This window comes from Lycorma delicatula, chromosome 1 (genome assembly GCF_047948215.1).
Source record: "Lycorma delicatula isolate Av1 chromosome 1, ASM4794821v1, whole genome shotgun sequence".
NCBI classification, from domain to species: domain Eukaryota; kingdom Metazoa; phylum Arthropoda; class Insecta; order Hemiptera; family Fulgoridae; genus Lycorma; species Lycorma delicatula.
Genome location: NC_134455.1, coordinates 185,736,584 through 185,750,760, shown reverse-complemented (window position 1 = coordinate 185,750,760; position 14,177 = coordinate 185,736,584). Strand labels below are relative to the sequence as shown.

At 31.6% G+C, this 14,177-nt stretch overlaps 1 protein-coding gene across 1 annotated transcript in view; it reads left to right on the top strand.

The window, feature by feature from the left end:
• The window catches only part of LOC142317728 (lachesin-like), a 350,935-nt gene that overhangs the window by 143,462 nt on the left and 193,296 nt on the right, over positions 1-14,177 (top strand). The window contains exon 3 of the mRNA XM_075354276.1: positions 10,724-10,882. Coding sequence (XP_075210391.1) covers positions 10,724-10,882 — 159 coding nt within the window. The remainder of the gene's footprint in view (positions 1-10,723; positions 10,883-14,177) is intronic.

The following is a 14,177-nucleotide window of genomic DNA, read 5'->3' as shown; positions in this document are numbered from 1 at the left end:
AGTAAAACAGCTATTTTATAGTTCTATAAATCGGAACTGATTACAAGACGATCTATTGAAAGGCGATATAATCTTTTTTTTTTCAAGGATCAAACAAATTTCATTTCATTTTTTCTTTCATTTTCTTCCAGAAACTCTTTATTATTTCAGATAGTTTAGCTCTTCTTTCTTCAGTCCATTCTCCTCAGTTGTGGAGGTTTTTTGTTTTCACACAGGTTCTACAAGAACCTTAAATTCGAAAATTTTCTTTCCGTATTCTAGACATCAATTTTCTGTAATGTTGTACTTTTTTGAGCTCTTCTTTCAACTGTTAAACGTAGAAACGTTAAACATTATAATTCCAGGTTCTTTTGAAAACCCACCTGGTTGGTTTAGTGGTAAATGCGTCTTCCCAAATCAGCCGATTTGGAAGTCAAGAGTTCTATTTTTGAAGTCCTAGTAAATGCAGTTAATTTTATACGGATTTGAATACTATATCGTGGATACTGTTGTTCTTTGGTGGTTGGGTTTCAATTAACCACACATCTCAGAAATAATCGAACTGAGACTGTACAAGACTACACTTCATTTACGTTCATACATATCATCCTCATTCAACCTCTGAAGTAATACCTGAACGATAATTCCCGGAGGCTAAACAGAAAAAAAGTTCTTTTAAAAGTTCGTTTGTCTATCCTTGATCGGTTCATTTGGAACAAGTGTCCATAAAATTTTAGTCATCGTTTTCTTATTGTTACTTTTAAATCTTCAGTTTTATCGCACACCTCTTTTTTTATTTCAGTCTGTAACCTACTTGTGTTCTTTACCGTAAATTCTTTTATAATATTTTTTATTTCTATATTTAAGCAAAAATAAATGACAATAAATAACTATTACCGACTTCTAATAATTACAAATGGACAAATTGCCACAACAGTATTATATAATATGGTAAATTACTATTACAATATAGTCGGACTGGCGTGTAGGTGAGTCACACAGTATTCGAAAAAGTAAAAAAAAAGGTAAAGAAAAATATTATACAACTACTTACCTAATAAATTTTCTCTGGGATGTTTGTTATTCTTGATCGTTTTGGAGAATGATTTACGACTTGTTAGATCAACAAAAATTGTTACAGTGCAGTATTAAAGTATACCTGTAAATGAGAGTTAATAATAAAATTATTAGCTTATTTCATATTTCAGATGATTTTATCTTTCGGACAATATTAAAGAAAAAAAATTTAAAGCTGCAGTTGTATAATGCTAAATCATTTTTAATCCAGTTTATAATATATAAAATTCATGTACTCAAATACTCAATTTTATATACATTGGAAATTCAGCAATAAAATATATAACTTAAAATATTGTGCAAGAATTATATAAAAAAATACCCTAGTAGATTTAAGATTATGGAAAAAGCTACTACTTTACAGTTCTTTTCTTACCTACCAATTTCTAATTTTTCAGGCATAAAGTTCATTTGTGCTCAATCAGAGAATAACACTATTTTGTAAAGTATGATGATCGTCTTACGCAAATATTATTCTATATAATTTCAAGTAGTCTGAGTACAGTTGAAATTTGCAATCAATTACAATAAAAATGTCATTAATAAATAAAAGAAACTGAAGGAGGGGCATGATTTGATCGTTAGGGAATCCCAGAACACATACCAAAAGGACGAGAAGTATTGCCGGCAAAACACCCTGAGAAATTTTCTAGCCTGCGGATAAGACTTTATCCGGTTGATGTAGTGCATACTAAAACCAAACTTGGGCAACCTTTGAAGCAGCAGGTCATGGGATACTTCATCAAAGGCTTTATTTAAATCAACGTAAACTACATATACTTGTTTTTTTTTTGTTTACTGCATGGCTTGTTGTTGTCAGGAATGGTACCAGATTGAGCGTTGTTGATCGACGCTTTTTGAAACCGTACCGCATCGGCAAAAAACGTGTTGGACGTGAGAGTAGATGTTTCCAAAGACAATTCTCTTCAAAACTTAGATATAGTGAGAAGAATAGGATGATGATTTTGAAGCAAATGTATCCCCGGCCTAGGGGTAGGAATAACCCAAGGCTATTTTACAGGTAGAGGGAAAAAACCACTTGCGAGACTCCAGGAGATGCAAGAACTGAAGCGATGAGGTCACCAGTGCCTTTAATAATGAATGCCAGAATCCCATCAATACCTACAACAGACTTTCTGTTGAACTCTCTTGATATAGTCATTACATCACTAGCCAAGATAGGAAAACGTAAGTTCCGCGACGTTGAAACAACCCGTGAACCCGTCAAGTCTTCATCTTCAGTAATTAGAGCAACAGCATGGTTGGTATCAGCCTTATTTCTTACAAAAACTGCCATAATAATAATAACTTTTTAATTATTCAGCTCTACACACTGTATAGTGAACCCATAATAGCCTCAGCGGATAAAAAGGATCAGGAAGCAAGAAATATTAAGGAAAATTATTCTAAAGAAAGGGCACTCAGTTTTAAAAATATCCTTAGTACGCTGTTTGTATAGTGAGAATTATTAATTTAAAACTTATTCTAATAAGTTATAACGTTAATAACTGAACAGAGCAAAAATATCCAAACTCATAAAGAAACAATATATTTATTTTATTTTTGCCCAATAAGAGCATGTCAGTCACATTTATATTTATAAAAATTACAAAAATGAAATGATGTACTAACGAAAATCATATTCTATGCAGTTAACAACTCTTAAATAATATTTTAATATTATTTTTATATCTATATTTATAAAATTCAATGAAATCTTGCTATTTAGTTGCAACACGTTTCGTATACAACTAAAAATAGTACTGAAAATCTCTCTTCTTGATTTTAAATAATTATTACAAAAATTTTTCAAAACATGCTTTATACTTTTTAGCCATACTTTAATCAAATTATTATCATTTGCATGAGTTTAATTAGTAGGTAAATTTTTATTTCAAAAGATAACATCATATATTGAATTCTCTAATATATTTATAAAATATCAAACAAATTTTCAATCAAACATTTACAATACAAAGTAACGAAATAGTGAAGTTTTTGCACAGTGAAGTTTTCAGTGAAAATTTAATCAATAGGCAGTGTCAATAAGTATATTAATTTGTGACACCTGCACCCTTAATTTACCCCCGTACGAGGGCATGTTTGCAAAAGTGATGGTGGAATATTTTACTGTCAACCGACCTTAGTAACTGCGCAAAATTTCATCAATCGGCAATGTCAGGACGTAGGTTAAATTAAGGATGCAAGATTTGAGGACAAACATGAAAAATAAAAATATTGTGAGTTAAAGAAAAGCAAGTAAAAATTGTTATAATTTCTTATCTTACAACCTAAAACTCGAAGCTCAGTTGAAATTTTTTGCCCTTCAGATTTTGCAGTAGACGATAGATGAAAACTAAATCATTCGCTGTATATTATGAATGCCTTAATAATAATAATAATAATAAACTTTTCAACAACCATCCTATGGCTGCATTATACGAACGTCGTGCTACCTATTCCAGACCAGCCGGAATTAAGTTCCACGAATTAAGAAGTAAATACGAAATTGCCATTCCAGATACATTGGCAATTTCTACTAGAGAAATACCGCCATGGCTCTTGCCGGCGGTAAATACAAGGTTGGATCTCTCTCAAGGACAAATAAAAAAGAAACCAGCAGTGATCATCCAACGGGAAATTTTGGCAACCGTTAATAGTTACGAAGAACAAATTAGAATTTATACTGACGGTTTTAAAACCGAACATGGTGTTGGATGCTCAATATATGTAAATGGAGAAGCCCACTTTTGGAAACTGCCAGATGTGGCCAGTGTCTACACGGCAGAACTCACTGCAATTCAGCAAGCTGTTCGGTACACTGAACACTATTGCGAAGAGAGAGTGCTAATATGTTCCGATTCTTTAAGTGCACTTGTCGCAATTCGGAACAAGAACATTAAGGATGTCCTAATTGCAAACATTCTGTCCATTTTATACGTACTAAAACAACGAGGACAGCGATGCGTATTTGTATGATCTCCGGGGCATGCTGGTATTACAGGTAATGAAATCGCAGACGAAGCTGCCAGAAAGTCTGCGATGATTTGGATGCATTTCCTGTAAGAGTGATAGATGTTAAAAACCGTCTAACAAACATAGTAAAAAACAAGTGGAATGCTGAATGGAGGAGTTTAAATACAAAATTGAACTCAGTGAAAACTTCTCCTTATAAATGGAAAAGCGATTTTAAGTTGACTCGCCGTGAAAAAGTAGCGGTGACCAGACTTAGAATCGGTCACATCCGATTAACAAATTCATATTTGTTAACCGGCGAAGTGAGACCAATGTGCGGTGTTTGTAATAAAACACTGACAATCAAGCATCTAATAGAAGAGTGTACCATATATGAGGACCTCAGAAAGAGGTTCCGTCTTACAAATAATATTAGTGCTGATCTGGATAATGGAAATGAAGAAAATATAGTTGCATTTTTACACGCCAGTGGACTTCTTAAAAGTCTTTAAAATGGAAGTTTAAAGCTGTGGTAAAAGATACTCTAAGCGGTAGTTTTATATGTACATATAAGGGCGTCTCGAAGTGTGGCACGTATAGTGACGGGAGGTAGCCCTCTTGCCTAGGCCATTTTGGCTCACCTGCATTCAAGAGCAGTGAGTCGGGGTGCGTCCGATGATGGCATGGGGGACCCTCAAGGGTGGATTGAGGGCGGGTGTGCGCGGTGCATGCCTATAGCCTGTTTATAAGAAGGATTCAACTGCCACGGCACCCTGATATACTGCTCAGCGGCGGTTCTGGTCGCCCCGAGGGTGCTTAAACAAACTATAAATGAGTCTTCGTAGAAGAAAGAAAGATATGGTATTGATAAGTTTAATTTTAATTTTAAGTTCATGGTCTTTTGAGAACCTATCTCAAATTTTAATATCGGGGCCCTTTACACCCCGTAAGTGTTGTGTGTTGTACTTTTCTTTTGTGTCCTTATGTTTTTGTGTAGTTTGTGCTTTTAAATAAAATGTAAGGGCCCTTTACACCCTTACATATGACGATCCAGATGGTGATACAAATTAATTTTAAAGAATGTGACGAGGGCTAATGACTTTAGCAGTCGATGCCCGTAAAAATTCAGTTAAAAAATAAAAAATAAAAATAATAATAATAATAGTTATCTTTATTTGTTTATTGAGCCTTATTACAATTAAAATAAAATTTCCTCTAAGCTACAATAATTTTTTTGCGGAATAGCATAAAGGAAACTATTTCTATTTAATCTATTATATTAATTAAAATAGAATACTTTTTAATAAACAATAATATATTAATTAATTTTTAAATATTTTCTTATTGGAATAAAATTTCTTATGTTTTAAAAATATTGCCTTTACGTGGAGGATTATTTTAATTTAACGGTCTGAAATAAACATCATTATAAACTAACTGTATACAAATAAAAACGTTGTATTCTGACAGATGGAACCAAACATCAGTGAAAAGAAATTTTAGTGCCAGAAAGTGATGCCATCAGTTCAGTTTTCAATCTTGTAAAGTCATTTATAGTTCTCAATTTAATCGGCAGTTCATTTAGAAATAAAGAAAAAAAAACGTGGTTGTTAACTTCCCATAACCCGTGAAATATCGTGGCACATTGAAAGATACTGTCATTTCTTAATTCATAATTCGTTCTTTTATATTTTTTATAAGTGTGAACAAAATAGTTCTTCAAAAGTACAATATATATCAACAAATTATTTAACTTTATAATTCACACGCTAGTTATACCAGTATATTAAAAAAAATCTTGATTATATTTAGAAAATTTTCGACCGGATTCAAAATATAATGTATCGCAAAACCATGAGATGAAAGACAAAATCTTATATTTGATTCAATTAATGCAAAATATAGAATGCTTTTTACTGTGAAAGAAAATATATCCGCAACCTGATAGGATTTAAGCAAGATGATTCTTAGTCTTCTACAAAAAAAATCAACATGAGAGGACCATTTCATATTTTAATCAAACATCAAACGAAAATATTTGATTTCATGAGAATGTTGAATTTTCTTACAAGAGCACTTGTAATTAAACCGAAAACAAGTATGAAAATAACAAGAGTGATTAAACTTAACCAAGCAATCAAAATTTGATTTACGCTTTCTAAAAACTATTGGTTTTGTTATGTTTTTTATGTTTATTTTTTATTAACATGGATTCTATTATTGAAATAAAATTCAATTAAAGTATGAAAATCAGTTGCAAGATATTTTTTGCTACAGATAAAGATTTATGGAAAAATAATATAATTAAGTGAACAGCTTAGACAGTGAATTCACATTCAGCCCACAGATATCATTAACGTACAGGTTAAAGACAGTCGGACCAAGGATTGAATTGTGGACTACACCACAACTTTGCTTCATTGAATTCCCAACCGTATCTTCTATTTTAAAAGTTACTAGTTTATTGGAAGAATAATAATGAAACCATTGCAATAACTTTCCACCAATATCAATAGCAGCTAATTTTTTTAACATATTATCATACAAAACAGTGTCAAAAGCTTTAGAAAGGCCTACTAAGACTGCTATTACACAATTATCATTATCAACTGGCTCGTTTATCTTGTATGTAAGTTTTTACAGAATTGAGTAGTCGATTTACCAGGGATAAAGCCATGTTGAGATTCAGCAAAAATGCAATTAGTAGTTAAAAAATCGAGCAGCTCTACATATACAACAGACTCCATAATTTTTGAAAAGGCAGATAAATTGCCTTTCGGCCTATAATTTTCTAGTTTGTGCTTTTCATCTGATTTTTGCAAGGGTTTTACGTGAGTTAATTTCATTCCCTGATTAAACAACTCCCTGAGTTTATTATCCCTGATTAAAAAATTTTAATAAAAAAATTAATCAAACCAAATTTTAAACAATGAAAATTTACTTTAATATGCATAGCATGTATACAGTCTGGACCAGGAGAAACGTATATTTTAAGTTTATTATTTGTAAAAAGAATTTTCGTTGATTTTTTAAAATACATTGACAATTTATTACCGTCATTGTAAATAGTTTTTTTCTGTTCGCCAGATAAATAAAATCAGACCCAACCGAATTTTTTATTTAAATCTGTAATTATAGAACCAAAATAGCATTGAATTTATTTGCTAGATTCCAGTAATCATCAGGACTCTTGATTTCCAGAATTTCGTTTCAAAAGGTTTCATAAATCATTTTTCTTTATTTGAAATTCAATTTCTTTATTACACCAAGGATCTTTAAATTTTTCATTTTTCATTTAATTTTTAATATTGATTATGAATAACTCCTATTAATAACTTCGAGGATTTTATTATAAATTTTGTTTGGATTAAATTCCACAAAGATATTTTGCCAATCAAAATTCTTAATTAACCCGTTAACTTTTTTTATCTGAAAGAATACATTTATATTTAGTGCATCGTTCATTCTGTTGAGATTTCAAACGTTTACTAAAAGTAAACCCCACCGAATAATGATCTGCTACTTTCAAACTAACCATAAAACAAAATCCATTTTTGGATCAGTTTTCCCATTAACATGATCAGTGCAAGAACTTGCATGCATGTTATTAGAAATCTCAGGTGGAGTCGGGCTCCCTATTCCACTAAAAAAACCATTCGAACTAAGAATGTCCAAATACGTTCTCTGAGGCGGAGTAGAGGAATCCAATAAAAGCATGTATTAAAATCCTCAATAAGAATTATATTCACAGTAGCTCTAAGAACTTCAGATTCTATTCATGACTCCAATTCTATATTAAAATTTACTTATTTGTTCCTGGAGGTTTATAAAAGTACATTTGATCAGTTTTTATTGGCTGCAGTTTCAATCTCTATTGAAAGAACTTCTGCTGCAGTGAAACTCAAGTCACTTATCTTTTTAGTTTTTAAATCTGATCTGTGAGAAATGGAAATCCCTCACCATTTCCTCTAGGTTTACACTTTGAAATTAAGGTAAACTCCTCTAAACGGTGCTCCAAAAATTCATCATATGTGACATTGGTTTCCGCCAAAATCAACATATTTAAGTCGTCAATAATTAGGCTGATAAATGCTTGGAGTGTATTCCTCTGCAATTTTATACTTTTTACGTTAATAAAAATACAATTCAAAACACTGTCGTGATTAAAAGAAAGGTTACTGGCTTTGGAAAAGTCATCAAAACATTGAAAATTTCTTCAACATCTACTATAAAATCTGATAGATTCATAGTATAAAAGGTAATAAATATTATAGTAATATTACCTTAAACAGAGCAATCAAAATAATACACACCACCAAGATTAATTATCTTTTAGAATGTAAATTTTTCTTTTAACTGAAAACAGAAGGAGACAAAGTAATCGACTGAATTTCATTAATGCTATGGATATGGATATGTTTTTATAATGTTGATATTGTGAAGATATTTGTTTTTCATTTTACTTTTTGTTTTATTTATTGTTCCACTCTAATACCAGGGCCCTTTTCCACCCTCTAAGTGTTCTCAGTGTTTGTTTTTCAATGTTGTGTGTTGTTAATTTTGATGTTTTTAAATAAAATGTAAGGGCTTTTTACACCCTGACATATGCCGATTATGATTTAAACACTATTTTAAAGAATGTGACGAGGGCTAATGACCGTAGAAGTCGATAATCCAGAAAAAAAATATATTTGCCCTGAGGAAGATAATCCCCACGTCCAGGGCAGCAACAGCTGTGCATAAATACTATTCACAATGCTAGCTAAAGGGACTCCGAGTATTTTCCTCGGAAATGTGATCTTTATTTGACCTGTTTTCCACCTTCAGGTCACTATGTTGGATTGGATTTTGTCGGCCACCTGCAGATCTTATACATTAAAATGATTCGGAAACGGACTTATCCTACATTTACAGCTGGCGATCTGGCAGCAAGGGTCAATATAATTGCCGGTCTAACGGAGGAGGGACGGAGACCCTTCCGTTGTCCACATTCCTCCTGCGATGGCAAGCATGTAGCAAAGGTGCCCATTTATGTCGGTGCATGGGAGCCCTGAAAGCGTTGGTTAGTAGGGGCCTGGAGTCAGTGCAGACAATGTGCATCCGCTTTCTGCCAGGACATATACCGGTTCCACGGGAGTGCCGGATCAGACCCCCAAGGTTAGTACCCCTGGAGTGGGGGTGTACCACGGCGGCTAGCCTTGCTACAGAAGATATCATATATAATGCAGAACTTGAACAATTCAACGAGGCAGAGAATGCATGTAAACACCTGCATTTAGAAACAGCCGATTCGCCAGAAGCGAAACAGAAATGTAGCAAAGAGACTGAGCGAATAAGAAAGGACTCTGAGAGAATCAGAAAAGACTTGAGAAAAGTTTGTTTAACAACAATGAGCTTAGATTCATTGTTGCTAAACAAAACTAGATAACTATCCAGTAACAACTAGTGTCTAGGTTTGGACCTATACATTTAGTTATTACGAGGGAAGATGGAAACTTCCAGAAAGTCAGAAACTGCTGCCCCTTCGTCATCTAAAATTAACGTGAAACAGTTTCTTTCTAGGCTTGCACCAAGTCTTTTTGATTGTAATAGAGAAAATCATTGACACCAAGCCTGAATCTAGTCAGCAAAAGAAAACAACCAACCCCGTGAAGACTCATTCACAGATGGACTTTAGGATTGAATCTTCTCAGTGAAAGAAGCAGCAAAACCCACAACGATGACAACACTAATTGATATTGTACGTAGATATATGGGAAAATTTGATATAGCCAAAAATATCACTCATTCGATCGGTCATAAGAATTAGGAAGGTGTGGCAAGGGTACAGAAAACGTCGGAGATTACTGCAATGGAGGCCCAAGTAACAATAGAGAAATCGTCGGATATAGACGCTATAGAACCCACAACTATTGAACCTCCAAAAGCCCAGAGGACGCTTAAAGAGCGGGCAAATACTTCAGCCGTCAAAAATATGCCTTTGGAGATTGAATCGAGCGCTTCTGCCACCCAAAGTATGCCAGTAATGCCCAAAGTATGGAATCGGATCAATATTCAATTGAATAACAATCATGTTTACCGCTCCGTCAAAGTTGTCATCACCTAATGTCACCCGTAGAACGCTACTATTATCTGAAATGGAGGAAGATGCCATGTCCGAAGCCTTCGACATATTTTCATCAGAAGTAGTGGCTGTTAGGAGAGTGGAAAAAAAATGTAAAAAAGAATGGTCGAAAGCCTAGGAGGTAACCCAAAACAATATGTTCAAGAATCAAGCTTCTTCGTGATTATATTACTGTATTTGTTTGATTTTATAATCAAGAATTAATTAATAGTGTATAATTTCATGTGAAATGTGAAGATTTAAGACCAGTATTATTTTCTTTTTTATTTTATGTGGAAGTGACTAATAGCCATAGCAGTAGATGCCCCTAAAACTTCAACAAAAAAAAAATTAATAATAAGAAATAATATAAATAGTCATTAAAACTTAAAATTAAAATTTTGTTTATTTAGTTTTATTTAATTAAATTATAAATGCAAAACTAAATTATTACTCTTTTAACGTAATTTAATTTGAATTTATAATTTTGATTTAACAACTAAATTCACAATTTATGTGATTATATATTATATATTATCAATGAAATTAAAAAAAGCACAACCAAAATTCTATTACCTTTAAAAATAAATTTCCTTTATATTTTTTCAGTTCCACCAGATATTTTGGATTATCCTACAAGTACTGATATGGTTGTAAGAGAAGGAAGCAACGTTACTTTAAGATGTGCAGCGTCTGGATCACCCACACCAACCATAGCTTGGCGTCGTGAAGGTGGAGAAACTATACCAATAGGAAATGGACAAGAAGGTAATTTTTATTAAATTTATAAGATTAATAAAATAATAATAATAGTAATTTTTTTAAATTACTTTTTATACGTTGCTATTGGAAATAAGAATTAATATTATGTATTACCAATAGAATTATATTGAAATTTGGTACTGAAAAAAAACCTGTCTTAAAAGTCAATTTTGGTTAAATATGGCTTAGTACGTAATTTAAATATAAAAAGCACTTTTCTAGAAAATAAGACGCAAACTATCATTGTCTTTTATTAAAAATTAATTATTTAAAAAAAATAAAGAACAAAATTACAATTTTAAAGGTTTTAAAAATTACACTTTTGAATCAAATAAATAAATATTAATTTTTTATTGAAAAAGATCTTTTATTCCTTTATTACTTTTTAATTATAATAAGACTAGCCAAGGTCTTCGCCCTCGGATCCCGTGTATGTTGATTATCTTCTTGGTTGTGAGAATAACACTGATAAATAAAAATTAGTCAGAAAAGTTCTCTTTCCTCCAACATTTCTCTCGTTCTTGATGTAGAAATTCTGATACGCCCCTGCTGAAGGCGAAGATACAGCTCGTGCCTGAATGTAGCGCTTTCGCACAGCAGCTAACCGAGAATTAGGTACTTTAACTGTTTCAGAAAACCGAAATGCTCTCATTCTTTTAGTAGACTTTGAACAATAAGAAAGGTTACTTCTCTTTCTTGAAGGCATTTTAACTTTTGACAGTCCAATATAGACAGTCAAAATAAACAATCAAAACTCATAAAAGTTCGATAAATATGCTAATTTAACCTAATATTTATTATTATTTATTTTATTAATATTTATTTAATATATATTATTATTAATAATTATTATTAAAGAAAAAACTAATCATTTTACTTCATTATATTTCTGATACAATGGTAACTGGGAAAGAATTAATAATCCCGCCTGTAGGGATTGTAACCATTTAACTCTCCTAGAGAATGAATATTGAAAAACAACTCCGTACTCGTGCTTACATCGCCATAGAAAGCTGCGAAATTTAAAGTTTCTAGGTCTATTGATATGGGCTGTGCGTTGTTGAGTGAATGAGTGAAGCAGAACAAATTGTTTTACAAATCGAGATTATAATTGATTATTATTTAAAAATTATTCGATTTTTAAATAATTTTCCAAATTTACATCCGTAAAACTGGATTAATATTTTTGTGTTTTGTAAGCTATAAAATAACTAATATTTTGGTAAAAAATTTTGTTTTATCTTGTTATAAATGAAAATAATAAAATAAATGTACATATATATAAATATATATATATATATATATATATATATATATATACTTGTGTATAAATATATCATCCTTTATTTGACTTATCATAATACAAGAGAAATTATTTTCATAAACAAAAAATTACATTTTATATTCTTTCATTAAATTTTTTTGAAAAATAACTAATTATTGAGAATTTTGGAATTATTATTTTTAATTAGTTGTTTAATATATTAGTTCTTAAATAATCAAATAATAATAATTTATTAGCCTTTTTGAAGATATAAAATATATTATTGATTTTTTTCCCCCCTACTTTTGGTATAGTCTTTAAAGGTTACATTCAATATATCTGTGCCAAAATTGAATGAAATATTCAATCTAGATAAAAGTTTATTATTATTGACTCCTCTATGTATCCATTTGTTCTCACTTTGTAAATTATTTTCTGAAAAAATAAATACTTAGCAAAATGTACTCCTTTATTTGCGACACAAAATAACGTATATTGTACCAAAGTATTTTCATTTATATTATAGGAAGACTAAAAATCCAAACTGAAACCATTTTAATAAATTGCCCTTCGTATATTCTAGAAACAGATAAAAAGAAAACTTTTAAGATAGAAGCTTTTAACTATTTATTAGCAGGAATTCCTTAATGGTTACTTTTTTTATTATACAAGGTATTATCTAATATCTATTTTTTTGTCTTCTGTATATTTTAAAATTTATTCTGCAATCTGCAATAACTATTAAACTAATATCTATTAAAAATTACGTTTATATATATATATATATATATATATACTTATTTTTATCTTCAACTTAAACTTAATTTTTTAAATTAATCTCTATTTACTTTTGCCTTACTGTCTGAAACCACCAAATTATGTATTTTCTAAGAATATAAGCATATATTTCATTGTATTTTTTATGTTGTACTGTGTGAATAAACTTGTACTCAAATACAAATACAGTGCAGAAATTCTCAGGAGCCGACACCGGGGCCTCCCGCGGCCTAAGAGCCAACCCCAGGCTGCAGAGCTCGCTTTGCTCGCCATTCACGTCTAGCGAGAGCACTTCGCCAACCTGGAACCCCGCAGTGTTCGTTACTCTCATGGTTGTGAGAATAATACTGATTAATAACAGTTACAGTATTCAGGGTTTATAGAAACCTGAAAAAATAACTAAATTACAAAGACAGAATAGTAGTAAATATGGTAACTAAAGGACACACACGTTTGACGACGAAAGATTCTTAACTTATTTCTGTTGTCATGGTGTCAGAAGTATGATAATGAAGTAAGGAATTTTTTTCTTTAATGAATATCTATTATTTACAACTTACCACCAAGTGAGCTAGAAGGCCTTGGCCTATGGCTTTAAACATTTTTTGGGATACTACGAATGTAACCTGCAATCATTTTGTTGGTTCTCGCGTCATGCGAGAACATACAAACAAACAAAAGAAAGACAGACAAGCAAAACCTTTTGACTTTTTTTATAAAAGATATATATATATATATATATATATATATATATATATATATATATATTAGACAGTTGCTATGTAATTAACTATTACATATTATCAGAAAACAAAAATAATCCAATTATTTGATTTTAGATATAATAATTGGAATATATTGACTACACATTAAACACGTTTAGTCATGGGAATGATATATTTGTACAGTGTGAATGAAAAGCTCCCGTATCCCTAGTCAAATATACGGCGTGGACTTAGTACATATTTTGAACATTTATTTATATCTGTACCTACGCGTTAATTATCCAGTTGATATGTGAAATTTTTTTCTATACAGCTAAGGCAACCGACTCCCGCCGTTAAGACCTTACTCGGTCGCCTCAGGGTGCTGTGGCAGCAGTCTCTGCCCTCCCTATCTTACCTCCACCAGAGGGTTTTCTCAACAGGGGTCCCCCGAGACTGATAGGGACAAGCCGACCTCCTCTTCTGGACAGCCGATTTGCCCTTCCGCTGGGGGGCTTACCTCCCCGGCAATAACTTACACACTATAGACATATCT